This window comes from Megascapheus bottae, chromosome 2, assembly GCF_031878675.1.
Source record: "Megascapheus bottae isolate mThoBot1 chromosome 2, mThoBot2.hap1, whole genome shotgun sequence".
Taxonomy (NCBI): Eukaryota; Metazoa; Chordata; class Mammalia; order Rodentia; family Geomyidae; genus Megascapheus; species Megascapheus bottae.
This window is the reverse complement of record NC_143510.1, coordinates 52,703,919-52,731,131: the sequence shown is the minus strand read 5'-3', so window position 1 is coordinate 52,731,131 and position 27,213 is coordinate 52,703,919. Positions and strand designations below refer to the sequence as shown.

The following is a 27,213-nucleotide window of genomic DNA, read 5'->3' as shown; positions in this document are numbered from 1 at the left end:
CCCCACGCGCTGCGGAGCAAATCCCCGCCATCGCATTCCAGATCTCACTCAAAGCCCGACTGTTTTCCCCAGATCTTCAGAGGACAGTTGAGCCTTGGTGAAGAATATCCCCTCCACGCCGCCCCATCCTGCACACCCACCCCGAGTTAACACTGCTGGCTAACACTGCGTGTGAGTGCCAGTGCAGGGTTTGAACCCAGGGCCTGGATGCAGTCTTAGTCCACACCCCCAGGATAGCTCTTGAGCCAGAGTTCCACTTCTGGCTTCCTTTGGTGGTTAATTGGAGATAGGAATCTCATGAAATCTCCTGTCTGGGTTGGTTTCACACTGCTATCCTCAGAGCTAAGCCCCCAGGATACCAAGAATTGATAGGCCTGAGCCACCGGTGTCCTAGCCAGCTATAATTATTCCAACCCATCTACTCAGTTCCGATGTGCAACCTAGAGGGTCCATTTCCTGCTGGTGGTTAACCTGTTGTGCAACACACCGGCCTCACCTGGACCTCCTGATGAAACTTACTTGTCTTAACAACAGCAAATATATATATATATATATATATATATATATATATAATTTCATTTGTAAGTATGTCCCACAAAACGTATATGACATCATCTCACTTTCAGAACTGGAAAGGCCACCTTTCTCGGGTTTTCTCCTTAGGAATTCCTTTTTCTTTTTGCCAGTTCTGGAGCTTGAACTCAGGGCCTGAGGCATCTTTGTGTTCAAGGTTAGTACTCTATGACTTATACCACAGCACTACTTCCAGGGTTTGGGGTTTTTTTTTTTTTGGTCAGTCATGAGGCTTGAACTCTGGGCCTGGGCTCTGTCCCTGAACTCTTCAGCTCAAGGCTACCACCCTACCTCTTGAGCCACAGGGCCACTTCCAATTGTCTGGTGATTAATTGGAGATAAGGATCTCTCAGACATTGGCATGAGAAAGGGTATCAATGTTTGTGAAGTAATGCACCTTCCATCTGGTGAATATAATGTAACCCTTCTATTAATTACAATAAAAATATATGGGGGCCAGGAGTTTGGCCTAGTGGTAGAGTGCTTGCCTAGCATGCACGAAGACCAGGGTTTGATTCCTTGGTACCACATACTTAGAAAAAGCCAGAAAAAGCTGAGGCTCAAGTGGTAGAGTTCTAGCCTTAAGAAAAATTCAAGGACAGTCCTCAGGCCCTGAGCTTAAGCCCAAGACTGGCAAAAAAAAAAAAATATATATATATATATATATATATATATATATATGGGGAAAAAAAAGAATCTCTCAGACTTTAGTGCTCAGGCTGGCTTTGAATCACAATCCTTAGATCTCAGCCTCCTGAGTTGGTAGGATTACAGGTGTGAGCCACTATGCCCAGCTTAGAGCTCCATTCTTAAATGAAAAAGCCAAGCAAGAGTGCACAGCTTGGGGCCTGGAGCATAGATTCGTGGTTGAGTGATTGCCTAGCATGCACAAAGCCCTGGGTTGGAGTCCTCAGTACCACATACACAGAAAAAGCTGAAGTGGTACTGTAGTTCAAGTGGTAGAGTACGAGCCTTGAGAAAGCCCAAGGACGGTGCCCAGGCCCTGAGTTCAAACCCTGGCAATAATAAATAAATAAATAAAAGAGTACACAAGTAGGACTGGGAATGTGGCTGAGTGGTAGAGTGCTTGTCTAGCATGCATGAAGCCCTGGTTTGATTCCACAGTATCAAATAAGCAGAAAACAAACAAATAAAACAGAAGTGGTATTATGGCTCAAGTGGTAGAGTGTGAGCCTTCAGCAAAAGAAGCTCAGGGACAATGCTCAGGCCCTGAGTTCAAGTCTCAGAATTGGCAAAAAAAAGGGGGGGGGGGAACCACACAGGTCTTGAATTCAATCCCTAGTACTGGCACAGACAAAAAATATAGAGAACTTATCTCTGTCAGTAGCTCAGTGGTAAAGCACTTGTTAGCATACAGAAAGCTCTGAGTTTGATCCCTAGTACTGAAATACGCCTAGAAAACCCAGTTGTATATACTTATAAGGTTGTTTGTGGATTTAAAGAGGAACAGGCAGTTCAGGTTCTAAATTACTATGTTGTGCTCAAGCTTTAGAAACATTCAGAGTATGCTAGCTGTATCTGCTCCTATTATCTTCCACTCCACCCTTCCCAGTGAGATCCCAAGATGTTTCCTGGTGTCTGTTTATTGTTCAGCACTTAGAGAAACAGCATGCTAAACATCTGGAATATAAGCAGGACACAAGGCTGCCATGTTTCTGGTTGGCTATGTTAAGAGCTGCAATGAATACATAAATGAAGGAATGGAAGCTTTACTTGTCAATGGACTCTAGTCTTCCAGCATTCCTTTTTCTTTCCTCACTCTAACGCAGTGACTCTGGTTTTTATTTTACTATAAAAATGCAGATAATCAGGGGGCCAGGAACGTGGCCTAGTGGTAGAGTGCTTGCCTAGCATGGGTTCATTTCCTTGCTACCACATAATACACACAAAAAAAAGCCAGAAGTGGTGCTGTAACTTGTGGTAGACTGCTAGCCTTGATAAAACTCAAGGACAGTGCCCAGGTCCTGAGTTCAAGCCCCAGGACTGGCAAAAAGAAAAACAAATGCAGATAATCAGCTCAGGTGTGGATGGGTCACATCTGTAATCCTAGCTACTCTAGAGGTTAGAAGGCTAACTCTGAGGACTGCAGTTCAGTTCAAGGCCAGACCAGGCAGGAAAGTCCATGAGACTTTCATTTTTAAGCCAAAAGTAAAGCTATGTTTCAAGTGCTAGAATGCTAGCCTTGAACTAAAAAAGCCCAAGGACAGTGGCTAGGCCCTGAGTTCAAACCCCACAACCGACCAAAAAAAAAAAAAAAAAAGCTCACAGACTTTCCTGTGGCTGGCTTTGAAGCACAACCCTCAATCCTGAGTCCTGAGTTGCTAAGATTATAGGCATGAGCCACTGATGCCAGGCTAGAAGACAGGATTGGACAAAGAAAGCTAGACTGCAGAGTAGTCACAAGCTCATTCAAGGAATTCAGACAACCTTAACTTCCCTCTTGCTCCACAGCAAGTGTCAGCAGGGTATCTGACATCCCCACCATTTCCTGCCAGGCCAGTCAGTGCTTGATGCTATCCATCTCAGGATATTCTCCCAGAAGTCAAGCTGGCGAGTCTAGCTGGTCTTCAGATTATCTCCTGATAGAGGACAGAAGCTCTAGCATAGCCGTAGGGCCAGGCTATAAATGCATGTTTTTGTCTTTTGACAGTGAATGTGAACTGTGTCTGTTTTCAGTGGATCAAGGGGGAAATGGCCTCCCTTCACCCTTCCAAAGTTTTGGGATGTGTTATGAATTAAATTGGTCTAAAATGAGTCTGGGAAGGCAGTTTCATGGCAGAGCCCTTGTGATGCATGCACAAGGACCTAGATTTGATTACTTCCCCTCACACCAACCCCCAACAAAAAGAAAAGAAAAAAAAAAAAGAATGACATATAAAATAAGGAAGAAATAAAGAAGGAGCCAGGTACCAGTGGCTCATGCCTATAATCATAGCTACACAGGAGGCTAAGAATGAAGGACTGAGGTTTGAAGCCACCCTGGGCAGAAAAGACCCCAGGAGACCCATCCCCAACTACAAGAAGCTAATCAAAAAAATATGAAGGCTGGGAGTTTGGTCTAGTGGTAGAGTGCTTGCCTAGCATGCACGAAGGCCTCAGTTCTATTTCTCAGTACCACATACATAGAAAAGCCAGAAGTGGTACTGTGGCTCAAGTGGCAGAGCGCTAGCCTTGAGGAAAAAACCTAAGGACAGTGCTCAGGCCAAGTTCAAGCCCCAAGACAGGCAAAAAATAAAATTAACAAATGGAGAGGGGGGCCGGGAGTTTAGCCTAGTGGTAGAGTGCTTGCCTAGCATGCACAAAGACCCAGGTTCAATTCCTCGGTACCACATACATAGAAAAAAGCCAGAAGTGGTGCTGTGGCTCAAGTGGTAGAGCTCTAGCTTTGAGAAAGTCCAAGGACAGTGCTCAGGCCCTGGGTTCATGGCCCAGGACTGGCAAAAAAATGGAGAAGAAGAAATATGAGCTGGGCACAGCAGCTCATGCCTGTAATCCTAGCTACTCAGGAGGCTGAGATCTGAGGATCACCATTCAAAGCCAGCCTGGGCACAAAAGACCCTGAGACTCTTACCTCCAACCACCACTAGAAAATGGGAAGTGGGGGCCGGGAGTTTGGCCTAGTGGTTAAAGTGCTTGCCTAGCATGCGCGAAGACCCGGGTTGGATTCCTTGGTACCACATACATACAAAAAAGCTGGAAGTGGTGCTGAGGCTCAAGTGGTAGAGCTCTAGCCTTGAGAAAGTCCAAGGACAGCGCTCAGGCCTTGAGCTCAAGCCCAGGACTGGCAAAAAAAAAAAAAAAAAGAAAATGGGAAGTGGGGCTGTGATTCAAGGGGTAAGGTGATAGCCTTGAGCTGAAATGCTCAGGGACAGTGCCCAGGCCCAGAGTTCAAGCCACATGACAAACAAACAAACAAAAAGCTGAAAGTTGCACTGTGGTTCAAGTGGTAGAGCACAAGCCTTGAGAACAAAGAAGATCAAGGACAGCAATCAAGCCACAAGTTCAAGTCCCATGCCCAACAACAACAACAAAAAGAATAAACAGAAATGATTATTGAAAGTCGCCCTGTGGCTCAAAATCGTAGCACACTAGCTTTGAGCTGAAGAGCTCGGGGATAAAACCGAGGTCCAGCGTTCAAGCCCCAGGATGAAAAGAAAAGAAAATAGAAAAAAGAAAAGGAAGGAAGGAAGGAAGACCAGAAGGGAAGGGAAGAAAGAAGGAAGGAAACAGCAGGATGCTGTGGTTCACACCTGTAATCTTAGCAATCGGGAGGCTGAGATCTGAGGATCACAATTCAAAGTCGGCCCAGGCAGGGAAGTCCGTGAAAGTCTGCTCTCCACTTAATCACTAAAAAGCCAAAAGTGATTTGACTAAAGTGGTAGAACACTAACTTTGAGCAAGAAAGGCTCAGGAACAGTGCTCAGGCCCAAAGGTCAAGCCCGAGCATTGGCACATATGCACAAACATTAATAATGAGATATAACTTTTAAAAATCTGCTTAAGGGAAGGGAGTTTAGCTTAGTGATGGAGTGCTTGCCTACCATGCACAAAGACCTGGGTTCGATTCCTTGGTACCACATACATAGAAAAAAGTTGGAAGTGGTGCTAAGGCTAAAATAGTAGAGCTCTAGCCTTGAGAAAACTCCAAGGACAGTGCTCAGGCCCTGAGCTCAAGCCCAGGACTGGCAAAAAAAAAAAAAAAAAAACAAAAAAAAAACAAAAAAAAAAAAAACCTACCCAGGTGTAATCATCTGTAACTGTAATCCTCATTTGGGAAATAAAGGCAGAAATATTGTGATTTTAAGTCCACCTTGGGCTATATAGTATATTTTAAATAAGGCTGGCCTTATGGCCTTGGAAAGTTGGGAAGAAAAAATGTAGAAGGAGGCCAGGAGTGTGGCTGAGTGGACAAAGCCCTAGGTTCAATTCCTCTGTACCACATACACAGAGAAATCCAGAAATGGTGCCGTGGCTCAAGTGGTAGAGTGCTAGCCTTGAAAAAGTCCAAGGACAGTGCCCAAGCCCTGAGTTCAAGTCCAGGATGAACCAAAAAAAGTGGAAGGAAAGAAGGAAGAACAAATCTTCAGGTCAGCTTTTTGGTGTCACTTTAGCAAGCTGGCTTTGTTCCACCTTTTTCCATTTCTTCACAACAGCTTGTTGAAGTCTATTTTCTTTTTGGTGTTTCTTTATTCCAGCAAATGTCTCTAGGTCTCCTCATTAGTTTCTTAGTGACTTAGTTAACAATCCCTCCTCTGTTGTTCTGGCTTCTTTTGGCATTGTCTCGTCCATTCTGTAGTGTGTGAGGCCCAGAACTGAAGGTCAAATCTCAGTGGAACTGTCACTTAGCACCTCCTGTACCTTGTGTCTATTCAGAAAACCCGAGTGTCAATTTAGTGACCCAGCAAACCCAGCCCTCAGCATACAATCAAGGGAAATGGAAGTGGAAGTCTTCACCAGAACTTGCACAGCAGTGTTTTATAGTAGCATGTTCATAGCAGCCAAGAGATGGAAACACCCATGTGCCCCACAATGGGAGAATCGTAAACAAAACCTACTATATGCAAACACTGGAACTGTTCAGCCATAAAGAGAACACTGCGGGTTGAGTGCTGGCATGCCTGTTAATGCAATTAAGAGGGATGGTGGAGGGATTGAAGCCCAGGTATACAGGGAGACTACCTTGAAAATAACTAAGCCAAGCACCAGTGGCTCATGCCTGTAATCCTAGGTACTCAGGAGGCTGAGATCTGAGGACTGTGGTTCAAAGCCAAGCCAGACAGAAAAGTCCTATGAGACTTATCTCTAATAAACTACTCAGAAAACATTGGAAGTGGCTCTGTGGCTCAAGTGGTAGCATGTTCATCTTGAGCAAAAGCACAGGGACAGCATCCAGGCCGATTTTAAGCCCCAGGACCAGGAGCGGAAGCGGGGAACCCCAATAAAGCAGATCAAGCCAGGCACTGTTCATCCATGTAATTCTAGCTACTCAGAAGGCTGAGATCTGAGGATCATAGTTCAAAGTCAGAGAGGGTGGGGGAGGGGTGTGTGTGGGGGTAGAGTCTCATTATGTTGACAGGTTGGCTTTGAACTCCTGGGCAAAAAGTGATCCTTCTCAGCCTTTCCAGTGTTATTATTGTCCTATCATACTTTACCTGGACCCCTCTCTCCTTTCTGTCCCCATTGCCTATTGTTTCTGTCCTATTTCTCTCAGCAACTTTTTTTTTTTTTTGGACAGTCATAGGTCCTGAACTCTGGGCCCGGGCACTGTCCAGCTAGCACTCTACCACTTTGAGCCTCAGCATCCCTTCTGGTTTTCTGGTGGTTAATTGGAGATAAGAGTCTCGGGGACTTTCGTGTCTGGGCTGGTTTTAAACTGTGATCCTAAGATGTCAGTGTCCTGAACAGCTAGATTCTGATCTGCATTGCATGGACACTTCTTTTCTGTCTTTCCTGATGTCTTTAATACTTTTCTACTTAGGTATACATTTTTTTTTTTACCAGTCCTGTGGCTTGAACTCAGAGATGGCACTGTCCTTTAGCACTTTTGCTCAAGGGTAGCACTCTACCACTTGAGCCACAGTCCCATTTCCAGCCTTTTCTGCTTATGTGGTATCAAGAAATCCAATGCAGGCTTCATGCATGCTAGATGGAACACTCTACCACTAGGCCACACTCCAGGCTCAGGAATCTTTGTTTTTCTTTTTTTTTTCCAAGTCCTGGGGATTTAACTCAGGGCCTGAGCACTGTCCTTGGGCTTTCTCTAAGCTAGAGCTCTATCACTTGAGCCACAGCCTCATTTTCAGCTTTTTCTATGTATGTGGTACCAAGGAATTGAACCGGGGTATTCCTGCACCTGCTAGGCAAGCACTCTGCCACTAGGCTATGCTCTCAGCCCCCAGGAATACTTTTTATCATTGAATTATGCAACAAATGTTACCCATGTCTTTTTGGCTTTGCTACCTAGTTGCTTTCTTTTCCTTTCTTTCTTTCTTTTTTTTTTTAATGAGGGGAGGCTGGGTATTTTTACTCCTATTGGCGAGGTAGTTGAATACAGGACCTCCAACTCTCACTCCACTTTCTTGCTCATGCTGACTTCCTACTACTTGAGCCATGCCTCCAGCTCTACTTTTTGCTGGTTAATTGCAGATGTCCTGTCTAGGCTGGTTTTGAATCTTCGAATCTTATCCTCCTGAATAGCTAGAATTATAGATGTGAGCAACTTAGCTTCTTTGAGTTTCCTCTTCTTTTTTTTTCCCTTTTATTCCTTGCCAGTTCTAGGGCATAAACTCAGGACCTGGGCACTGTTCCTAAGCTTCTTTTGCTCAAGGCTAGCACTCTACCACTTGTGCCACAGTGCCACAGTTTTTATGTGGTACTGAGAAATCGAAACAAGGGCTTCATGCACGATAGGTAAACACTCTTACTGCTAAGCCACATTCCCAGACAAGCTACTTGGGTTTTGTTTTTATTTATTTATTTATTTATTTATTTTTTGCCAGTCCTGGGCTTGAGCTCAGGGCCTGAGCACTGTCCTTGGACTTTCTCAAGGTTAGAGCTCTACCACTTGAGCCTCAGCACCATTTCTGGCTTTTTTCTATGTATGTGGTACCGAGGAATCGAACCCGGGTCTTTGTGAATGCTAGGCAAGCACTCTACCACTAGGCCAAACTCCCGGCCTTGGGTTTTGTTTTTTGTTTTTGTTTTTTGCTGGTTTGTTTGTGAGTCCTGGGCCTTGAACTCAGGGCCTGTCCTTGGAGTTTCTCAAGGCTAGTGCTCTACCATTTGAGCCACACAGCATCACTTCTGGCTTTACTGTGTATGTGGTACTGAGGACTCTAACCCAGGGCTTTGTGCATGCTAGGCAAGCACTCTACCACTAGGCCATGTTCCCAGCACAGCCCCTTGGCTTTTATGTGTTTATTTTGTTTCAGTACTGGGCTTGAACTCAAAGCCTAGGCTCTAACCCTTAACTTTTTCACTCAAGGCTAGTACTCCACCACTTGAGCCATGGCTCCAATTCTAGTGATTTTTTTTTTTTTTATTGTCAGTCATAGTACTTGAACTCTGGGCCTGGGTACTGTCCCTGAGCTCCTCAGCTCAAGGCTGCTGCCCTAGTCCTGGAGCCACAGCGCCACTTCTTGTTTTCTTCTGGTTAATTGGAGATAAGAGTCTCACAGACTTTAGTGCCTGAGCTGGCTTTGAATCTCAATCCTCAGATCTCAGTCACCTGAGTAGCTAGGATTATAGGCCTGGCTCACTTCTAGCTTTTTGGTGGTTAATTGGAGATAAAGAGTCTCACAGAGCGGGGCACAGTGGCTCATACTTTTAATCCTAGCTACTCAGGAGGCTGAGATTTGAGGATTTTGGTTCAAAGCCAGTCTGGGCACTAAAGACCATGAGACTTTTTTTTTGGGGGGGGGGGCAGATCATAGGTCAAGGCTAGCAACCTACCCTAGAGCCACAGTCCCACTTCCTGTTTTCTAGAGATGAATTGGAGATAAGAGTCTCAGGGCTTTGTATTCCCCTGGCTGGCTTGGAACTGTGATTTTCAGATCTCAGTCTCTAGAGTACTAGGATTACTGGCCCGAACCACCTCACTAGGCTGCTAAACTAAGAACTGAGATTCTTATCTCTAATTAATCCTCTAGAAAACGGGAAGTGGGTCTGTGGCTCCAGGGATGGGGCAGTAGCCTGGAGTTAAAGAGCTCAGGCCCCGGGTTAGAGCAGTTAGTCTTGAGCTGAAGAGTTCTGGGACAGTGTCCTGGCCTAGAGTTCAAGCTCCATGACAGACCAAAAAAAAAAAGTCTCACAGGCTTTCCTGCCTAGGGTAGCTTGAACCAGAATCCTTAGATCTCAGCTTCCTGAGTAGCCAGAATTACAGGCATGAAGAACTGGTGCCAGCCTGAGACTTCATCTCTAAAAACAAAAAGAACAATAAATGGGGTAAGATAATATAGCCAGAGTGAAGGATTAACCTCCCACTCTGCTTTCTTAGGTGCTCACAGACACCAGGCAGGCTGTAAGTGCAAACTGTCTGCGTTCAGCAGGGCAATATATCTAAACCTGGCTGTAAACACTCTATTGTGGAGACACCATTTTTTTTTAACACCCTGAAAATACATAAAACAGCAGTCAGTTGATAGTTCATGTTTTCATGCAATGTTTAGCTATCAGTGTTGCTAGCAGGTTAGCTAGCAATTGGGAGGGTGAGACTGTGAGGATTGTGGCTTGAGGCCAGCCTGGGCAGAAAATTCACCATGTTGCCCTCATCTCAAACAATAGAATCTGGGCCTGATGGCATCCGTCTGCATCCTAGCTCTTTGGGAGGCTGAGATTGGGTGGGTCATAGTTCAGGATCCATTCATAGTTACATACACAATGCATAATATATACATCGTCCAAACATCCAAACAAGACCCCTTCTTGAAGCTGGCATTTACTTATTATCCCTGCTAGGAAGGAAAGCTTAAAAGAGGTGGACCTCGCCTGGATATGAACCTGGACACAAACTGATTTTTCTCCTCCAATTAATGGGTGCAGGCTCTACAAAGTCTGTGAGACTCATCGCCAATCTAGCACCAGAAAACCAGAAATGGAGGCTCAAAATGGTCGCGTGCTAGCCTTGAACAAAAAGCTCAAGGAATAGCACCCAGGTTTTGAGTTCAAACCCCCACAACCAGAAAAAGACAGTTACATTTACTGTGATCACTAATCTCTTAGGCTAGTGCTCTACCACTTAAGCCACAGCACTGCTTCCTGCTCGCTTTCACTCTCTCCCTCCCTTCCCTCCTTCCTTCCCTCCTTCCTTCCTTCCTTTCTTCCTTCCTTCCTTCCTTTTTTTCTTTTTTTGGTGGATCATGGGGCTTGAACTAAGCCCGGGAGCTGTCCCTGAGCTCTTCAGCTCAAGGCTACCAACCTACCCTTTGAACCATAGTGCCACTTCTGGTTTTCTAGGGGTTAGTTGGGGATAAGAGTCTCAGGTCCTTTTGTGCCTGGACTGGCTTTGAACCTTGATCCTCAGATATCAGCCTCTTGAGTAGCTGGGATTATAGGCCTGAGCCACCACGCCTGGCACTTTCTGCTTTTTCTATGTATATGGTACTGAGGAATTGAACCGGGGTCTTCGTGTGTATTAGGCAACCTCTCTGCCACCAGGTCAAACTCCCAGCCCCACCCCAACAATCTTGACTCTAAGCTCCTGTCATTTGGTGATCGATTCCATCTTTTTCTCCTTTCTTTCTTTCTTTCTTTCTTTTTTTTTTTTGCCAGTCATGGGGCTTCAACTTTGCACCTAGGCATTGTCCCTGAGCTCTTCAGCTCAAGGATACCAACCTACCCTTTGAACCATAGTGCCACTTCTGGTTTTCTGGTGGTTAATTGGAGATAAGTCTTATGGACTTTACTGCCTCATTCTTTTTCTTTTCTTTTCTTTTCTTTTTTTTTTTTTTTGCCAGTCCTGGGCTTGGGCTCAGGGCCTGAGCACGGTCCCTGGATTTTCTCAAGGCTAGGACTCTACCACTTGAGCCACAGCACCACTTCTGGCTTTTTGCTACATATGTGGTACCGAGGAATTGAACCAGGGTCTTCGTGCATGCTAGGCAAGCACTGTACCACTAGGGCACTCTATCCCTAGGCTACACTCCCAGCCCCTGCCTCATTCTTTTTCTAATCCTGAAGTCTCTGGTTAGTTTGACTCTGAGTAAATGTTCATAGTTCATTTTTTCATGAAAATGTTACTGAGAGAACTTAAAGACCCCAGAAAGTGCAATGATTGCTATGGTTTGAAAACTTAATGGCTTAAATTTAATTTCAGTGCAACCATGTTGCCATCTGGTGTCTGTAAGATGGGATTGGGTCAGGCTGCTCACTGCCCCCTGGTGGGATGGTGCTTCTACTGCAGTGCTGGTTTTCTCTCTTTCTTTTTTGTGGGTCACATGCCTTGAACTGACCTGGGTGCTGTCCCTGAGCTCTTCAGCTCAAGGCTACCACCCTACCCCTAGGCCACCACACCTGGCTTGGGTTTCTTCTATTCTGCTTTTGGATTCCCCACCGTGCAGTTGCTGTTTCCTTACAAAACAAGAAGTCCTTGCCAGCTGCTAGTCCCTCCATACTGAACTTATTAGCCTTCAGAACTATGAAAAGCAGGGCTGGCAGTTTGACCTAGTGGTAGAGTGCTTGCCTAGCATGCGTGAAGACCTGGGTTCGATTCCTCGGTACCATGTATATAGAAAAAAGCTGGAAGTGGTGCTAAGGCTCAAGTGGTAGAGCTCTATCCTTGAGAAAGTCCAAGGCCCTGAGCTCAAGCCCAGGACTGGCAAAACAACAACAAAAAAACTATAAAAACAGATATCATCTTATATAATACCCTGTCTATAGTACTCAGTTGGAGCTAATTAGAATACATCTACCTTGTTTATGGATGGAAAGTCAACAATTTTTTTTTTCTTACCAGTCCTGGGCCTTGAATTCAGTGACTGAACACTATCCTTGGGCTTTCTCAAGGCCAGAGCTCTGCCACTTGAGCCATACCACCACTTTCAGCTTTTTTCTATATATATGGTACTGATGAATCAAACTCAGGTCTTCGTGCATGCCAGGCAAGCATTCTACCACTAGGCCAAACTCCCAGCCTCCATTTCTGGCTTTTCTACGTATGTGGTACCTAGGAATTGAACCTGGGTCTTCATGCATGCTAGGCAAGCACTCCTCCACTAGGCCAAACTCCTGGCCCAAAGTCAACATTTTTATTTTTTTGCTAGTCATGGGACTTGAACTCAGGGCCTGAGCACTCTTCTGCCTGAGCACTGTTCTTGGGCTTTTCTCAAGGCTAGCACTCTGCCACTTGAGCCACAGCACCACTTCCAACTTTTTCTATGTATGTGGTACCGAGGAATCAAACACAGGTCTTCATGCAAGCTAGGCAAGCATTCTTACTACCACTAGGCCAAACTCCCAGTCCCCAAAGTCAACATTTTTTAAATGTCAGAATTTCTCCAAACTGATCTAGGCACTCAATATGATCCCAGTTAAAACCAACTATTTTTTTTTGCCAGTCCTGGGCTTCAGCTCAGGGCCTGAGCACTGTCCTTGGAGTTTCTCAAAGCTAGAGCTCTCCACTTCCAGCTTTTTTCTATATATGTGGTAATCGAACCTGGGTCATTGTGGCATACTAGGCAAGCACTCTACCACTAGGCCAAACTCCCAGCCACTAAACTATTTTTTTGAAAAAAAAAAAAAAATTTTTGCCAGTCGTGGGGCTTGAACTAGGGCCTGAGCACTGTCCTTGGGTTTTCTCAAGGACAGAACTCTACCACTTGAGCCACAGCACTACTTCCAGCTTTTTCTGTGTATATGGTACTGAGGAATTGAAACTAGGTCTTCGTGCATGCGAGGCAAGCACTCTACCACTGGGCCAAAGTCCTGGCCCCCCAGACAGATTTGTTTTCTAGGCCTGAGACCAGAACTTTTATTCATTGAATAGTGTGCTCTACCACTTGAGCCAGCCTCACCCTCCTCCCCCTAATTTTTTTTTTCAGCTTACCCTATATGACTTCAACTCACTGGACAGGTGTAGTAGTTCAGCTTAGACACAATAGTCTGTGAAACTATCACCAGTTAACCAAAAAAATGTTTGACTGGAGATGTGGCTCAAGTGATAGAGCTGCAGCCATAAACAAGTAGGTGAAGTATAAGTCTCTGGCTTAAAACCCTATTATATCTACAAAAGAGACAGACAGGGAGTTTGGCCTAGTTTTAGAGTGCTTACCTAGCATGCACAAAGACCCATGTTCAATTCCTCAGTACTACATAGAAAAAGCCAGAAATGGTGCTGTGGCTCAAGTGGCAAAGTGGTAGCCTTGAGGGCAAAATCCAAGAACAGTGTTCAGGCCCAGAGTTCAAGCCCCAGGACTAGGAAAAAAAAAAAAGTACCACATATACAGAAAAGGCTGGAAGTAGAGCTATAGTTCAAACGGCAGATTGCTAACCTTAAGTGAAAAAAAGGACAAGGTCCAGCCTGAGTGTTCAAGCCCCACATTATCACCACAAAAGAGCTACGTTCTTTGCTCAAGGTTAGTCTAGTGCTCTATTAGTTTGAGCCACAGTTCCACATTCAGGTTTCTGGTTCTCCATGGCTGCCTGAGTTTGTATGGATTGGCTTGCAAATGGCTCTTGGCATTAAGTGGCTATGGATATACTTCATGTTCTCAGCCAAGGGCTGTTGACTAAGGCAGGCCTGTAATCCTAGCTACTCAGGAGGCCAAGGCCAACCTGGGCAGGAAGGTCCAGGCCTCTGACTTCCAAGCCCCACATCCAACAGAAATAAGCACTGGGAGTGTGGAGAATCTAAGTGATTAATTCTTCCCTCCACAAAAAGGCTATGGCAGGGCTGGGCACGAGGCTTAGTGTCCCTAAGCATGCACGAAGCCCTGGGCTCCTCAGTACCACCACATAACAAGAGAGACAGGGCCAGGTGGTAGACTACACTCACCCAGCACGCACGAAGCCCTAGATTCCATTCCTTGGTAGCATTTACACAGAAAAAACCAGAAGTAGTGCTGTGGCTCAAGTGGTAAAGCACTAGCCTTGAAAAAGCCCAAGGACTCAACACGTGGTATGAGGCACACAAAACCTTTATCTGACATAAACACTCAACACAACATATAAAGTATAATTTCCATTGTATTTATTTTTCCCCAAAAGACAGCTTTTCTTCAGTCCTTTAGTATCAGCTCCTTACATGGGTTTTGGTGGAGGTCGGGGAGCAGCACCCTAAAACGGAAAAAAGTGAAAATCCGGTTGTGGAGACTTTGCACAGCATGTATGAAGCCCTAGGTTTGACCTGTATGAATCTAAAACCCCTTTCTTAGCCTGGCACAGTAGGTAGCTCATGCCTGTAATCCTAGCTACTCAGGAGGCTGAGAGCCAGCTCTGGCACAAAAGTACCCAAGACCCATCTCCAATTAACCTCCAGAAAAAACAGGAAGTGGGGCTTGGCTCAAGGTTATGGCTCAGGGACATTGCGCTGGAGTTCAAGCCCCACGACCAGCAAAAACACAAAACAAAACCCTCCCACCATTAATGGTAGTATAAAAGCTGGCTGGCGGGCACCATAGCTCACTCCTGTAATCCTAGCTACTCAGGAGGCTGAGATTGAGGATCAAGGCCCAAGTAGAATGACACCAAATCATCACCCACCCCCTGGCAGTATTATGTCCAAGTTATACTCACAGCAGGTCTAAATCGGGGCGGGGGTGTTCGGTCTTTACGGGCTTCACGAGATCGGTTCCTGACCACCTTGCTGTGAATGGCACAACTCACACAGTAATGGAGCTTTACGTAGAGCTTGGGAAGCACATAAGCTGATAAAACATTTTAAAGAATAGCATTAGCTGTTATATCAACTAACCTGCATTAATTTCCATTCATTCAGACAGATCTAAGTCATTTCCTACATGTAGCGGCTCATGCCTGCAATTCTTCCTAGCTACTGAGGAGGGTGAGATGAGGATTGAGGTTTAAAGCCAGTCCTAGAATGAAAGAACCTGAATCCTCTTATCTCCAATTAACCACTAGAAAATGGGAAGTAGGGCTGTGGTTCCAGCGGTAGGGTGGTAGCCTTGAGCGGAAGAGGTTGGGGACAGTGCTCAGGCCCAGCGTTTAAATCCCTTGAGCGACGAAAAAAAAATCAAAAGCACATAGAACAGCTCAGCTGAAGGAATAATAGAAACAGGGATGTGGCTAGACTTGAAGCTCTGAATCCAACCTCCAGTACGAAAAAAATATATATCCTCTGTGCAACCCCATTCAGTGCCAGTAGCCCACAGATGGAGGCCAGGCAATGGTTCGGGGCCACAGTTTGCTCTGGCATGGGACACTATGAAAGACCCATGAGGACGGGCCTACCATAAATCCAACCCATGCAACCTCCAACTGCTTTGTTTTTGTATTTTTGGGGGGGTCTTTTCTTTTTTGAATCTGGGGATCGAACCCAGGACGTTGCACTTGCTAGGCAAGTGCTTGGCCACTGAGCTACATCCCAGCCCAATCTCCAACTTTTGACAGCTGTATAGCACCCACTCTCAAACACCTTCCTGATGCTTAAACAATTTAAAAGCCATTCTCCCACGCACACACCCATTTTGCGGCACTGGGAATTGCATTAGGCAAAACTCGGTAAACACTGGGTTCTTAAGACATCACCACATCTTAGTTTCGTTAGCCAGAGGCTACGTCCAGGAACCGTTTCTGGAATCACGTCTCGTCTGGACTCACACCTGAATGGCTGTGGCAACCAGTCAAAACAAAACATCTACAAAACGCCCCTGCCCAGTGCTCAAAATGGCCCGAGAGAGCAACCCGCGCTGCTCTTTCAGCCAGCACACGGGAACTGCCCGCGCGCCTTCCGCAGCGCCCAGTGAGAGCCCAAGTGGGCAGCGCGGGGAGCACCGGGACCCACCCACTCCGCTCACCGTCGAAGACACTCGCTTCGGAAATGTCCCTGACAGCCGCGGCCTCGACTATGTTCCGAATGACGAACTTCTTAATGGCCTTGTCCTTGGGCACGCACCGGGCGCAGTTCGTACAGCGAATAGGCTGCACGTGCCCGCGGCCCTTTTTGGCCCGGCCGTTGTTCCTCCTCTTCTTCGTCTGCACGAGAGAAGCGTTTTATCTTCATTCCCCAGCCCGCCGGCAGGCCCAGGGAAGAGCCCACCAAAACCCCAGGGCGATATGCACATCTCCCCCCGCGTCCCCCCGCACCCCCGAGTTCTCACATCCCTACATCATCCGCTCCTAGTTTTCGCCCGGACCTCACGCCGACCACGCGAGCGAACTCACCATCTTGGGAGCGAGGGCCAGAGAGAGAACCCGCCTCCCGCCCTGGGCCTCTTATATACCCAAGATCCCTACGCCAGCACCGGAAGAATCCTTAGAAGGCGAGTCACTACCCTAAGACGTAGCACACAACTGCACTCAAAAGCTCCTGGTTTTAGTTTGCGTTCCTGCTAAAGCGTAGGGTGGAAATTAAATCCCTAGAGATTATTTATTTGTGGAGGGGGGGGAGAGGGAAAAGGGCGGGTGGAACTATTTAACCTGTTGGCGGAAGAAGATTAGATTTGTCTCTTACGACGTCGGACGCACTACCCCGGAAGTAATTCTAGCCTTATAGCTTCCGGTTAACAAGATACCGGTTGTGGAAATTGTCTGGTGTTAGTCCGCAGTGTAGAAGAGCTGCATCCTGGGAGTTGTAGTATAAAGCCCAAAGAACCCCGGCTCGGGAGCAAAGACCAAAGGGGGCGCCACACCACGGTGCGAGCCCTAGCTTCACTTCCATTAGACTAAGTGTAGGAAAGACTGAGTGTAAACAAACATCTTGTGTAGCCAGGCTCTCGTGGCTAGAGTGGTAACCTTGAGCAAAAGAAACTCAGAGACAGTGCTCAGACCCTGAGTTGAAAGAAGAAAGAGAGAGAGGGAGAGAGACAGGGAGAAGGAGGGAAAGGAAGTCTCAAGGACTTACATTTCTGGGCTGGATTTGAACTGTGATCCTCACATCTTGGCCTCCTGAGTAGCTAGGATTACAAATATGAACCTCCCGGTAACACTTTCTTATAAATAACCCCCATTTGCCCCTTTATTTCTGCCCTTTAAAAGCCAGCAGGAAGGTTTGAGCCAATCACTTTGTTGTCTCCACATTAGGGTGGCAAAGGAGCCTTCTACCACTCAGACCCTAGTTGGATTAAATGGAAATCCTCATTAAACGTTCATAAAATCTATTTTCTTTCTTTTTTTTTTTCTTGCCAGTCCTGGGCTTGAGCTCAGGGCCTGAGCACTGTCCTTGGACTTTCTCAAGGCTAGAGCTCTACCACTTGAGCCTCAGCACCACTTCTGGCTTTTTTCTATGTATGTGGTACCAAGGAATCAAACCCGGGTCTTCATGCATGCTAGGCAAGCACTTTAACCACTAAGCCAAACTCCCGGCCCATAAAATCTATTTTCTAACTTTTAATTTGAAGTCAAAGCAACTATATTCATTTTCTCCCCAACCCCCCTCTTTCCCTCTTCCTTCCTCTCTCTTCAGTCCTGGTGCCTGAACTCAGGGCCTGAGGGTTGTCCCTGAGCTTTTCTTTTTGCCAGTTATGGGGCTTGATCAAGGCCTGGGCCCTGTCCTTGGACACTTTTTTTTGCTCAACGCTAGTGCTCTGCCACTTGAGCCATGGCTCCACTTTCAGCTTTTTCTGTGTATGTGGTACCAAGGAATTGAACCCAGGGCTTCATGTGTGCTAGGTGAGCTCTCTACCCCTAGGCTACACTCCCAGCCCTCTCTGAGCATTTCTGCTTAAGGTTAGCTCTCTACCACTTGGAGCCACAGCATCACTTCTGGTTTTCTACTGGTTACTTGGAGATAAAAGTTTCCAGGAGCTGGGCACTGGTGGCTCAAGCCTATAATCCTAGCTACTCATGAGGCTGAGATCCGAGGAAGTTGGAAGCTAGCTCTGGCAGAAAAATCCCAAGAGACTCTTCTCTCCAATAAACTACTCAAAAACAAAAAACAAAAACAACTTGGTGCTATGGCTCAAGTGGTAGAGGCTCAGGTCCTGAGTTCAGGCCACACAGCTGGGGGACACAAAAGGAAAAGTCTCATGGACTTTCTTGTCCAGGCTGGCCTTGAACTGTGCTCCTTAGATCTCAGCCTCCTGAGTAGCGAGGATTACGGATGTGAGCCATTGGTACCTGGCTTATAGGGTTATTTGGGTTTTGGCAGTCCTAGTGTTTGACCTCAGGGCCTGGTGGCTAGGTAAGCACTGTACTATTTGAGTCATACCTCCAGAATATAATGGGTTTATTGTTTTTGTTGGTTATAGGGCTTGAACTTTGGGCCTGGCGTTGTCCTTGAGCTCTTCAGAGCAAGGTTACCACCCTACCCCTTGAGCCACAGTGCCACTTCTGTGTTTCTTGTGGTTAATTGGAGTCTCACAGACTTCAGTGCCCAGGATGACTTTGAACCGTGATCCTCAGATCTCAGCCTCCTGAGTACCTAGGATTACAGGCATGAGCCACTGTGTTCAGCACAATGTGTTTTACATATAGTCAGTGTAGTGACTGACACGTATTGGACAAGATCGCTAGGTAAGACAGGGCCAGCGGCTGGTGGCTCATGCCTGTAATCCTAACTACTCAGGAGGCTGAGATCTGAGGATTAGGATTTGAAGCCATTCTGGGCAGAAAGTCCCTGGGAAAATCTTATCTCCAATTAACCACTGAAAAACTGGAGTGGTGCTGTGGCTCAAGTGGTAGAGAGCTAGCCTTGAGCTCAAAGGCTCCCAGACAGTGCCCCAGGCAGGCGGGTTGGGGGGTGGGGGGTGGAGGGAGTATAAAGGAATTCAGGTTTTATCTCCCATTCTGATGGTATTCCTGACAGCAAATCTCCTTTGTTTCCATTCTACATAGGTCTTCTGTTCTGAAGCAACAACTTGAGCACTAATGCCTGTTTCCTGTCAATGTAGACTTGTACATCTCCTACATTGATTGGTACAATATGCTTCAAGAAGTCGCCCTCCCTCCCAGTTGAATGCAAGGTAAAGGAAGTCTACAAGAACAACCAGGGGTGTTAAATTACTCATGTTTATTTATAACAGACCTTCAGCCAGTACAGTACAAAACTTACAGTAGTATATCTCCGTTACACAAATATTTACTTACAATATATTACATATACAAAATGCTTTGCAATAAGTCTCAAAAGCTAGCTTTACTCCTCTTGAGAGAGGAGAAAAACTCTTTAAAAAAGAAGGGACTGGATGGGAAGAGAAGAACCAGAAGAAGAGAGGAGGTAAACAGGTCAAAAAAGACACCAAACAGGCCACAAAGGAAACCCTGGGAGTGGGGAGAAAAGTGGTATTGCACTTGCTTGTTTTTTTTTTAATTTATGTTTTTGTTCATAATTTCTGATTAAAAATATATATGTATATATATTATGTACACATGGAAAGAAGCTGCCAGAAGTATTACAAAAATTCCACCCGCAGCTTGGACACTGACACAAAAAACAAAGGACTGGAAAAGTGTTTAGAAATTCTTTTTTCTCATTTGTTTGTAGTGATGATTTTGAATAGCAATATAAAAGGAAACACCTCTTTTCTCCATGTGGGTTTCAGGGTGTGTGTGTGTGTGTTGTTTTTTTTAACTTTTTTTTTTTTATGTAAAAGGGGCTGGGAGAGAGCATGAGGATGCTTGAGGTTCCAGAGCTAGAAGGCTCTGAGAAGTAGGATTTTGTACCTAAGACCCTGGTTAAAGTGCAGTGGTGGTCTGGAGAGAGACCGGATCCCCACCTCTCCTCTCCCTAGCACCTGATCTCACCCTTCTGGTCTCTGCTCTCAGGGGCACAGAGTTTAGCCTCAGAGCACAGTCCTTCATGTTTTAGGAGGTTATAGGTGCCAAGGCTAACTAGAAGAGGGGATGGGTGCTCAGAGGTTCTGCTACCTCCCAGGGGACTCTTCTGTGGCAGACACAGAAGAAATGGGAGGGGCAGGTCTAGTAGGAAGAGACTCCATGATCAAAAGAGTTCAGAAGAAACCCGGATATTAACCTCATTCTGCTGCCCTCCTAAAGGAAGAGCTGGTACACGGGGGAGGAGACCCTTCCCTCTTCTAAAGACCACTCTCTCTAGCTGCCTCCCAATCTGCCCTTGGCAACACCTGTTTATTGCCATGTTGTCAAGGAGGAAAAATCCTCCCACAAGGCCTCTCTTTGCCAATCCTGGGGAATTTGGTTTCCTGGGGAAACCAGAACACGGGGGGGCAGGGTGGAGAGGAGGCAGAAGGAAGAGAAGAATTTTTTTTTCCTCTTCTATGATACAGGTAGACTCTTCCCAGAACCCTTAAGAGCCCCAATCCCAGGGTCTGATCCTTAGCCCACCCTTTACTGTTTCCCCCAAATATCCCTGAAAGGGAGTGAGAAAATAAAGGATAGGCAAAAGAGCTAAAAGGAAAGGACACATAAAAAGAAAGATGGAAGGGAAAAGAAGAGAAAAGGACCAAGGGTTATAACTTGTGAGGTGCTGTATTTGGTTTTTCCTTTTTTTTTTTTTTTTTTCCTTTTCATTAAACATAGAAAAACAGCCTTTGGTTTGAATCTCAAGGAAGCAGAGAGTGTGATGGCTGTGGCCTTGCTAGGAAGTCTTTGTAGAGAGAGACATCTCTACTTGCAGTGGAGCTGTACTTCCTTCTGCCCCTTCTCCTGAATCCTTGATTATCCAAATATATCTAGGGGTCTCTGCAGCCACCAGGGAGGGGCGCTCCCTGCCCTGTGACTGGAGGCAGAGTGTTGGAAGGGCAGTGGATGACATCCTCCCTCCCTTAGTTGAGCCCATCGCATTCTTGTTGAAACAAGGGTGGAATAGGTGAGAGACATATGCCATTGCTCATCCTGGGAATATTTTTGGTTACACTGAAAAATTAGAAGAGAGAAAAAAGACACCCTTTGTTCTCCTGGCTACTGATGAAACAGGGTCCAGGAGCCTGGGAATGAGAGGGTGAATGGATCCTGCTGGAAGGGAGAGGAAGAAGGCAGCACGACTGAAGGCTTGAGAATCCTGGGCAGTGACCTACCACTTTCTCATAGGATGGGGACTGAAGGAGTCCCTGAGAATGCAGGAAGGTCACTAGAGTGAAGAAGTTGGAAAGGGGGACAAGAGATTTTGACCCAGCCCTTTTCCATGCCCTGGTTCCCAGCTAGGCACCGTGGCTCCCAGTGTGTCAGAGCCAGGGGGCTTCCAGACCTCCCCTTGGCCCCACAGAAGATGAACTGGGGGAGCACTCCAAAGAGAGAAAGCCACCATGGAGGGTGGCGGCAGGCTGGAGACTAGAGTGGTGTTGAGGTATGGGTCGGGAGGGGGAAGACCTATAATCACATCCTGGAGAGAGATCCTGAATGTAGGCTTTGGGGAGCTCAGATTCCCAGGGGGGAGGTCACATCCTCCATCCACAGTGCCTGGGGAGAATTGCTTCTGCCCCTCTGACTTCCAAATGAGGAGATAAGTCATTCATTCAAGAATAGTGCAAGCTGCCTAAAGTGAGAGGGCACGAGAGGTATGGAGTACCAGGTAAAAGGGTCCCAGAGAGGAGATATAATGCCACAGAGCTAAGGTAGGGCCATTTGGGAGGTATGAGCATCAGAAGTGAAGAATCAGAGAAGTTAAAAAGTGAGGATTAAAGCCAGAAGCTCAGAGTCTCTTAGGATAAAGAGGAGCTTCAACCCCTGGGGCTGTTGGAGGATGCTAGATCCACAAGAAACAAGCAAAAAAAAAAAAGATCAGGCCTAGAGCCTAGAGTAGAAGGGAGCTGTGGGCAGGAAGGGGTAAAGGAGCGGCAAGAAACTACCATACGTATATTACGTATATATGTATATATATATATATATTTTAAAGGCAAATGAAAGATCCTTAATAAATAACTCAGCAAATGTGCTGGGTGAGAGGAGTTTAGGAAAAGGGGGAAACAAAAGCAAAAGACCTATTTTATCACAATGCTTAAATCGGTCAGCGTAGGAGAGAACCGGTGTGTGTGGGGGGGGGTCGTGGGGACAGCGCTAGACACCCGGAGGGGCCGGGGACAGGGGAGAGGTCGCTAGCCCACCTTGTGCTCCCCGCGGACGATGTGGGAGGAGAACTCGTAGCGGTCCTGGCTGTGGTAGCCGCAGATGTTGCACTCGAAAGGGTCTCTGAATCCGTGGCAGCCCATGTGGATGGTGAACATGACGTGGTCCAGGAAGAGGATGCGGCAGTGTTCACACTTGAAGGCTTTCACGGGCTCGCCGCTCTCACCCACCACCCGAAGCACTTCCTTGGAGGGGCCGGGGGCGCCCCGCAATAACCCCTCCTGTGGCTTGGGGTCCTCTTTGGCATAGGCAGGACTGTGCCGGCCCACCACTAGGGTGGGAGGTGGCTGGGGCTGCGGGGGACCCTGAGGCAGGGAGACCACCCCCCCAACCCGGTCTTCGTGGTTGCTCTCCGTGTCCGTGGAGTCCTGGCAGCCATTGCTGGGGGATGCCCCAGGGTCGGCCAGGGGGCCGCGGGCCCGGTAGAGGAGGGGACCTCCATCACCCAGGTCATCCGGCCCCTCGCCTGCTTCGCGGGACCCCGGCAGCTCCAGCCGACCGGGGAGGGGCTGCATCTGAGTGTAGACGGAGCTGATGACAGGCGTGAGTTCTGAGATGCAGTTGGCGGGGGGAAGGCGAAGGGGGCGCAGGTGCTCTGTGCCCACGAAGGCCAGGGAACCACCGAAGCCGGGTTCCAGGCCGTGGTGTGCCACCAATTCCACATCCTTTTCATAGCCACCCGAGTTCACATCGTAGGGGAGGTCTGAGAGGCTGAAGCGCATCTGCTTCTCACCTGTCAAGAGGAAGAAGGTCTCAGCACGGCTAGGATGGGAGAATTCCTGAATTCTGGTCAGGATGGCTTCTTTGTCCTCTTATCCAGGGAACTGGACGTATCATTATCAACACCATCATCACTTTGGGGCTCAAACCCAGGGCCTTGGGCATGCTAAGCTCACACATTATTCCTGAATTACATCTCTACCCCCTGGTAACATCATTTATTACACTTAGCTTTTATCTTATTTTACTTTTGCAGGTCCTGGGGCTTGAACTCTGGGCGCAGGCTCTGTCCTTTCCTTGACCTTTTTTTTGCTCAAGGTTAGCACTACCACTGAAGCCACAACATTACTTCTGGTTTTTGACTAGTTTATTGAAGATAAAAGTCTCAGGGTTTTTTTTTTTCCTGCCAGGGCTGGCTTTGAACCACAATCCTCAGATTTCAGATCTCAGCCTCAGAGTAGCTAGGATTATAGGTGTGAGCTACCAGCAATAGGCTTATACCTCACTTATTAACCCTGAGGTCAGATTCTTTTTTTTTTTTTTTTTGGCCAGTCTTGGGCTTGAGCTCAGGGCCTGAGCACTGTCCTCGGGCTTTCCTCAAGTCTAGTGTTCTACCCTGAGCCACAGCACCACTTCTGGCTTTTTCTATGTATGTGGTACTGAGGAATCAAACCCGGGTCTTTGTGTATGCTAGGCACTCTACCACTAGGCCAAACTCCCGGCCCTCTCTTTTTATTATTATTATTATTTCATTGTAATTAATAGAAGGGTTACATTGATATTTGCCAGATAGAAGGTACATTACTTCACAAACATTGATACCCCTTCTCATGTTTTTGTCCCCATTTCCCTCCCCCCAACAAGTTTTGTTGTCCCCCCACCCCCAGGTCAGATTCTTTACACTTCACTTATTAACTCTGAAGTCAGATCCGGAGGGAGGGTGTTGTTCCCTGATTGCAGGCTGTCATCTTAGTAAGGAATTCAGTCTTCATTCTCACTCCATCCTGCCTTTAACTGAGGGCCTCCTGCTGTTTTTGCTCAAGACTGGTGCTCTACCACCGAGTCACAGCTCTATTTGTTGCTTTTCGCTGGTTAACTGGAGAGAAATGTCTCTTAGATTTGTCTTCCCTAGCTATTTGAACCTCTTTTCTTTTCTTTTTTTTTTTTTTTTTTTTGCCAGTCTTGGGCTTGAGCTCAGGGCCTGAGCACTGTCCTTGGATTTTCTCAAGGCTAGAGCTCTACCACTTGAGCCTCAGCCCCACTTCTGGCTTTTTTCTATGTATGCGGTACCAAAGAATCGAACCCGGGTCTTCATGAATGCTGGACAAGCACTTTAACCACTAGGCCAAACTCCCAGCCCTCTTTTCTTTTCTTTTCTTTTGGTACCTGTCCTAGGATTTGAACTTAGGCTCTGGGTGCTGTCCCTGAGCACTTTTTGTTGTTGTTGGTTGTGGGACTTGAAATCAGGGCCTGAAATGCTTTCTCTGAGCCTCTTTGTGCTCAAGGCCAGTGCTCCACCACTTGAGCCATAGCACTACTTCTGGTTTTTGAGTGGTTAATTGGAGATAAGAATCTTATGGGGCCTGGAAATGTGATTTAGTGGTAGAGTACTTTCCTAGTATGTATAAAGCCTTGGGTTTGATTCCTTAGTATTACATAAATAGAAAAAGCCAAAAGTGGCACTGTGACTCAAGTGGTAGAGTGCTAGCCTTGAGCAAAAGAGGCTCAGGGCCAGTGCCCAGGCCCTGAGTTCAAGCCCCAGGAATGGCAAAAAATAAAAGGGGAGGAGGAAAGGGTATAAAGAGACTTTTCTGCCTGGGCTGGCTTTGAACTGCAAACCTCAGGGCTCAGCCTCTTGAGTAGCTAGGATCACAGACATGAGCCACCGGTGTCTGGCTCCCTGAGCATTTTGTTTACTCAAGGGTGGGCTCTATCACATGAAGTACGGTTTCACTTCCCGCTTGGTAGTGATTAATTGGAGATTGGAGTCTCATGGATTTGTCTTCCTGGGCTAGTGAACCTCAGTTCTCAGCCTCCTCAGTAGTCAGGATTACAGACATGAACCACCAGTGCTGGTGTCTGGCACTCCTTACTCATCTTCAGTACTACCTTTCTGACTCCCTAAAGCTCCTGATGTTCTAAAAAACTGAGAGCGCCAGGCGCCAGTGGCGCACACCTGTAATCCTAGTACTCAGAGGGCTGAGGTCTGAGGATCACAGTTTGAAGCCAGCCCAGGCAGGAAAGTTTGTGAGACTCTCTTTTTTTGCCAGTCCTGGGGCTTGAGCTCAAGGTCTGAGCACTGTGCTTGGGTTTTTCTCAAGGCTAGAGCTCTACTACTTGAGCCACAGCACCACTTCTGGCTTTTTCTATGTATGTGGTACCTAGGAATTGAACTGGGGTCTTTGTGCATGCTAGGAAAGCATTCTACCACTAGGCCAAACTCCCAGTCCCTCTGTGAGACCCATATCTACAATAAACTACTCAGAAAAAAGCCCCAAATGGTGCTGTGGCTCAAGTGGTAGAGCACTAGCCTTGAGCAAAAGAAGGTCAAGGATAGTGCCCAGGCCCAGAGTTCAAGCCTCAGGATGGGCCAGGAAAAAAAATAAATAAATAAAAAATGCAAAGGGGGCCAAGCACAGTGGCTCAGGCTTGTAATCCTAGCTACTCAGGAAGCTGAGATCTGAGGATGAAGGTTCAAAGCCAGCTGGGCACAAAAAGACCTGAGACCCTTATCTCCAATTAACTTCTAGAAAATGGGAAGTGGGGCTTGGCTTAAGGGTAGGGCCATAGACTTGAGCTGAAGAGTCAGAGACAGGGCCCAGGCTGAATTCAAGCCCTATGACCCACAAAACAAAAACAAAAACCCAAAGGGAAAAACTTGAGCCCCTTACAACTGTCCCCAGAGCCCTCGACACGGCTCCCTCTCTCTATTCTCATGAGGCGCATTTTCCCACTAGACTCCCTGTCCTTCTGGGGGTGATTTCTGAGTACCAGAGAGGACCAGGCTGCCTCCTTTCTCTAAATCCCCTCTCTAGGTACAAACCTCTGATCTATGAGTGGTAGCTGAAGGTTACCAAACTCTTTCCAAGTGGACTCTTACCTACAAACTTCTGCGGGGTGGAACGCTTTCGTTTGGTGAGGCTGTTGGCCAGACGATCAATGAAAGTCGGCCGCTCAGATGATGAGTGCAGCATGGAGTCTGGCACCATCTCCAGGTCCCGTATTTCATCACCTAGTGGGGGTGGGGGAACAATCAGTAACAGCATAAGAGTAGCATAAGAGTTCCTTGGCCTTTGCCTGGAGAAAACCATGGCTTTGATTGTCAGGGAAGGTTATACCTAATGTCTGAGAAATAGGCCTCTGTTTACCCTACCTAAAAGCTCATGCCAACAACATTTGACACTATCTGGGGAGACACACACATAAATCTATGAACTATGCTTCTTTTTTTTTTAATAGAGATAAAATCTAAACTTTGTCCAGGGTCTGGGCACAGTTTTTGAGCTTTGTCAAGGCTAGTGAGCTACCACTTGAGCCCCAGTACCACTTTTGGCTTTTTCTATGTATGTGGTACCAAGAAATTGAAGCTAGGGCTTCATGCATGCTGGGCAAGCACTCTACCACTAGCTACACTCCTGGTCCCAGATAGATAGCTTTAAACGCAAGATCCTCCTGAGTAGCTGGGGATTCTGTGTATAACACCATGCCTGGCTACAGTTATCCATGTTTGTTGCTGGGTTTTATTCTTTCTCTCTCTCTCTCCCTCCCTCCCTCCCCTACCTCCCATTAAAAGGAGAATATAGACCCACACACTTCCTATCTGTGGATCTCTCCATAGTACCTTAGGCCACAGGGCTCTGCTCTGCCCTGGCTGGGGTGCTCAAGACTGTGCTCCTTACTCCAACATGCCTCATCCCTAGGCAGGAAGAGGTGCTGTATTTGCCCTTGTCCTGCACTCCCTTTGGCCCTCCCCACAACTGCCCCATTGTACTACACAGGGCCCCACCTGGCTGGCTAGACAAAGCTTGGGCTTCAGTGCTGAGACTCTGTAAGTAGTTGTGGCACCGTTCCTTGTGCTCCTCGAGGGTACTCTGCTGTTTGTAGCTCCGGCCACAGTAGTTGCACTTGTAGGGTTTGCCCACGGTGGGGGAGGAAACTACGGAGGAGAGAGAAGGACAACAGCAGTTACTTCTCCCATGCACTGTCTTCTAGGAGCAAGCTGGGCTCTGGTGGCTCACACCTGGA

The 27,213-nt window shown here is 47.0% G+C and overlaps 2 protein-coding genes and 1 non-coding gene across 4 annotated transcripts in view; all 3 read right to left on the bottom strand.

The window, feature by feature from the left end:
• Positions 1–14,256: 14,256 nt before the first annotated feature.
• On the bottom strand, positions 14,257–16,533 carry Rps26 (ribosomal protein S26). Its single transcript, XM_090327166.1, has 4 exons — positions 16,432–16,533; positions 16,065–16,242; positions 14,824–14,954; positions 14,257–14,364 (listed from the first exon to the last, which is right to left on the bottom strand). The coding sequence occupies exons 1-4, from the start codon at positions 16,432–16,434 to the stop codon at positions 14,329–14,331; spliced, it is 348 nt and encodes a 115-aa protein (XP_090183292.1). The 5' UTR covers positions 16,435–16,533; the 3' UTR covers positions 14,257–14,328.
• LOC150067042 (small nucleolar RNA SNORA42/SNORA80 family) lies at positions 15,384–15,516 on the bottom strand. The gene has a single exon (XR_016534652.1). It is a non-coding gene; the product is annotated as a small nucleolar RNA SNORA42/SNORA80 family (small nucleolar RNA).
• Positions 16,534–19,197: 2,664 nt separating the features above from the next.
• Ikzf4 (IKAROS family zinc finger 4) overlaps positions 19,198–27,213 on the bottom strand; it is a 36,629-nt gene continuing 28,613 nt past the window's right edge. For both annotated transcript variants that reach the window (XM_090327162.1, XM_090327157.1), the window contains 3 exons: positions 26,975–27,124; positions 26,069–26,200; positions 19,198–22,981 (listed from right to left, as the gene is read on the bottom strand). In XM_090327162.1, the coding sequence (XP_090183288.1) occupies positions 22,218–22,981; positions 26,069–26,200; positions 26,975–27,124 (1,046 nt within the window). In that variant the 3' untranslated portion in view covers positions 19,198–22,217. The remainder of the gene's footprint in view (positions 22,982–26,068; positions 26,201–26,974; positions 27,125–27,213) is intronic.

What these genes read in the sequence shown, in the direction of transcription:
- Rps26 (XM_090327166.1), bottom strand. An exon ending in CGAAGCGAGTGTCTTCGACG is followed by an intron (nt 14,955 to 16,064) that starts GTGAGCGGAGTG and finishes ATGTTTTATCAG; the next exon opens with CTTATGTGCTTCCCAAGCTC. An exon ending in CGCCCCGATTTAGACCTGCT is followed by an intron (nt 14,365 to 14,823) that starts GTGAGTATAACT and finishes TTTCCGTTTTAG; the next exon opens with GGTGCTGCTCCCCGACCTCC.